General features: G+C 61.6%; 1 protein-coding gene across 1 annotated transcript in view; it reads left to right on the top strand.

The window, feature by feature from the left end:
- Positions 1-2,249, top strand: part of LOC104402889 (PDZ and LIM domain protein 7-like) — a gene marked incomplete at its 3' end in the record, with an annotated part of 11,787 nt that extends 9,538 nt beyond the window's left edge. Inside the window, exon 5 of the mRNA XM_010010881.1 lies at positions 2,191-2,249. Within this exon, the coding sequence (XP_010009183.1) occupies positions 2,191-2,249 (59 nt within the window). The remainder of the gene's footprint in view (positions 1-2,190) is intronic.
- Between the last annotated feature and the right edge of the window lie 40 nt (positions 2,250-2,289).

Genomic DNA, 2,289 nt, shown 5'->3' with positions numbered 1-2,289 from the left:
GCCGGTCCCCGGGGGAGGGCCCTGCCCGGCCCCCCCCCTGCCAGTCTGGCTGTCCCCAAACAGGGATGTCCTTAGAGCGTGTTATCCCCGTGCTGGGTGTGCTGGGCAGGACCCTTGGGCACTGCTGGCACTGAGCTGGGGAGGCTGAGCTGCACCAAGATGTCCTGGATGTAATGGGTAGGGGCAGCTGGTGGCACTGGCAACACCTTGCTGGGGTTTTGGGAGGTGCTGGACACATGTCTGGGGCACAGTGTCCTGTGGGGGGCTGCGAGGCTGTTCATGAAGTAGTGCTGATGGCATCTTTGTGGGGCTTATGCCTCTCTGGGGCTGGGGGTGCATAGGGAGGGATGCACTGAGCCACGTGTCAACCACTGACTGTTGTACCGCCGTTGTTTTTAATGCCACAGGGAAACCCATGGGGCTGGCTGGGGTACAGGGGAGATGTGGTGGTAAGTGCCAACATCTGGCAAAGGGCTTGGTGTCTCTGAAGGCACCTTTGCGATCACTGCCCAGTGCTGCAGTGCAGGGCAGGGGCTGTGCGTGGTGTTGGCTGAGCGCCTGCCTCTGTCACTCACAGGCAGCCCCCAGAGCCGCTGGACCCCCCCAGGAGACCCGTGTGTGACCCTGGGAAGTTGCGGCTGTTTTACCCCCGGACTGGGCCCTCCCAGTCCCGCTCCTTCCGCAAACTGGCCCGGCTCACGGGCACAGACGGATGTAAGTTCCCTCAGGGCCCAGCGGTGATGGACTGCCTGGGGGTGCTGGACTTTGACAGGACAGGGAGTGCCTGGCAGAGGTTGTGGGGTGTTGTGGCACAGGGGTTTTGGCCCCATGTGGCCCCTCTGAGCCGGTGGGAGCTGCCCAGGGATCTGTGTGTGCTCATGGTGGTGCCGCTGGGTTGGGGCTGTGCTCTGCACCGTGCCCAGGTAGGGCTGTGTGTTGGGGCAGGAGGGCGGTGGGAGGAGAGGGCAGTTTTCCTGCCTTTCCTTCCTGCTGTGCCTCGTCCTTGATGGCCACAGACTGACTCTGTCTCTTCCTTTCTCTCCTGCTGCGCTCAGTGGAGGATCATGATGATGTGTTTGTTAAAAAGCCCAGGTAAGGGGAGCGTGCACCAGGGCAGCAGCAGGCTGCATATCCCAGCCACGACTTGCTGGGCACTGCTGGCACCAGCTGGAGATGCCAAGCTGTGCCATGATAATGCAGACACAGCAGGTCTAATGCAGCTTGTGGCACTGTTAAAACCTCGCTGGGGTGGTCGTGATGTCTGGGCAGTGCCTTTACATGGAGCATAATGTCCTGTGAGCCTGGCGTGGAGCTGTGGGGGTGGCTGGGCAGAGCTTGGTGAGTTTCACCTGCTTCTCCCTGTGTGAGGACAGAGGAGGGAGCCGGGGCTGTGCTGAGGGGTGCTGGGTGCTGTTCTTTGCCCTGTGCAGCCAGTCAGGGGTAGTGCACAGCACCCATTTTCTCTTCCCTTCTCTGTGATGCCTCCTGCCCTGGCGCTGTGACCACTGGATCCCAGCTGTGTCTGGTTTGCTCTGCTGCAAACAAGTGCTCCTGGTTTTGTAGCCGTCTCCTTGTCTTTGCCCTGGAGAGGCACAGAGCCACTGGCTCTCCCTCTGTCCTGTCTCCTCGCCTGGGGAGGTTGTGCCTGTCTGGCCCTGGCTTGCCCTGCCTGCTCCCCAGCCCAATGCTGGCAGCCTGCAGGGACACAGGCATTGTCCCGCCCGGGGGCAGCCTGGCCCTGTGTAGCTGGCAGGGATGGCAGAGCCCTGCCTGTCCCCAGCTATGCTAGAGCCAGACCCCCGTGCTCTCTACTCTGTGTCAGGTCCCAGTCCCTCTGCATCCTGATGGGGCTGGGGTTGACCGTCATGTGTGAGTGGGTAACCGGGGTCTGTGTGGTCCCTGGTCTGGAGCAGCCCAGAGCTGATGTGAGACCCCAGCAGGCTTGTGTTCTGTCCCACCACTCCCCAGACCATTGTGATGGGTGCCAGAGGCCCTGGGGGTGCTGTGCCTTCGCAGGGCTGAAGGTGCTTGGCTTTGTACCCCATCATCGCCAAACCAGCTGCCAGCTGGGCATATGGGCTTGGCTGGCTCCTGCCTGCTTGTTGGGGTGGGGGGCTGTGCTTGGTACACATAGGCCCATTGGGCTGTAGGGTTGAGTGGGGCAGGCTGGATTAACTGCTTGTTCTGTAGCCAGGTCTCTGTGCCGGACCCATCCCCGGAAGCAGGGATGAAGACTGAGGCAGGACTGGGTGAGCAAAATATTTCCTCTGGTCATGGGTTGACAGGGAT

The sequence above is a fragment of the Nestor notabilis genome, unplaced genomic scaffold (genome assembly GCF_000696875.1).
Source record: "Nestor notabilis isolate BGI_N333 unplaced genomic scaffold, ASM69687v1 scaffold20543, whole genome shotgun sequence".
Taxonomy (NCBI): Eukaryota; Metazoa; Chordata; class Aves; order Psittaciformes; family Psittacidae; genus Nestor; species Nestor notabilis.
This window is presented reverse-complemented; position numbering and strand designations above follow the sequence as displayed.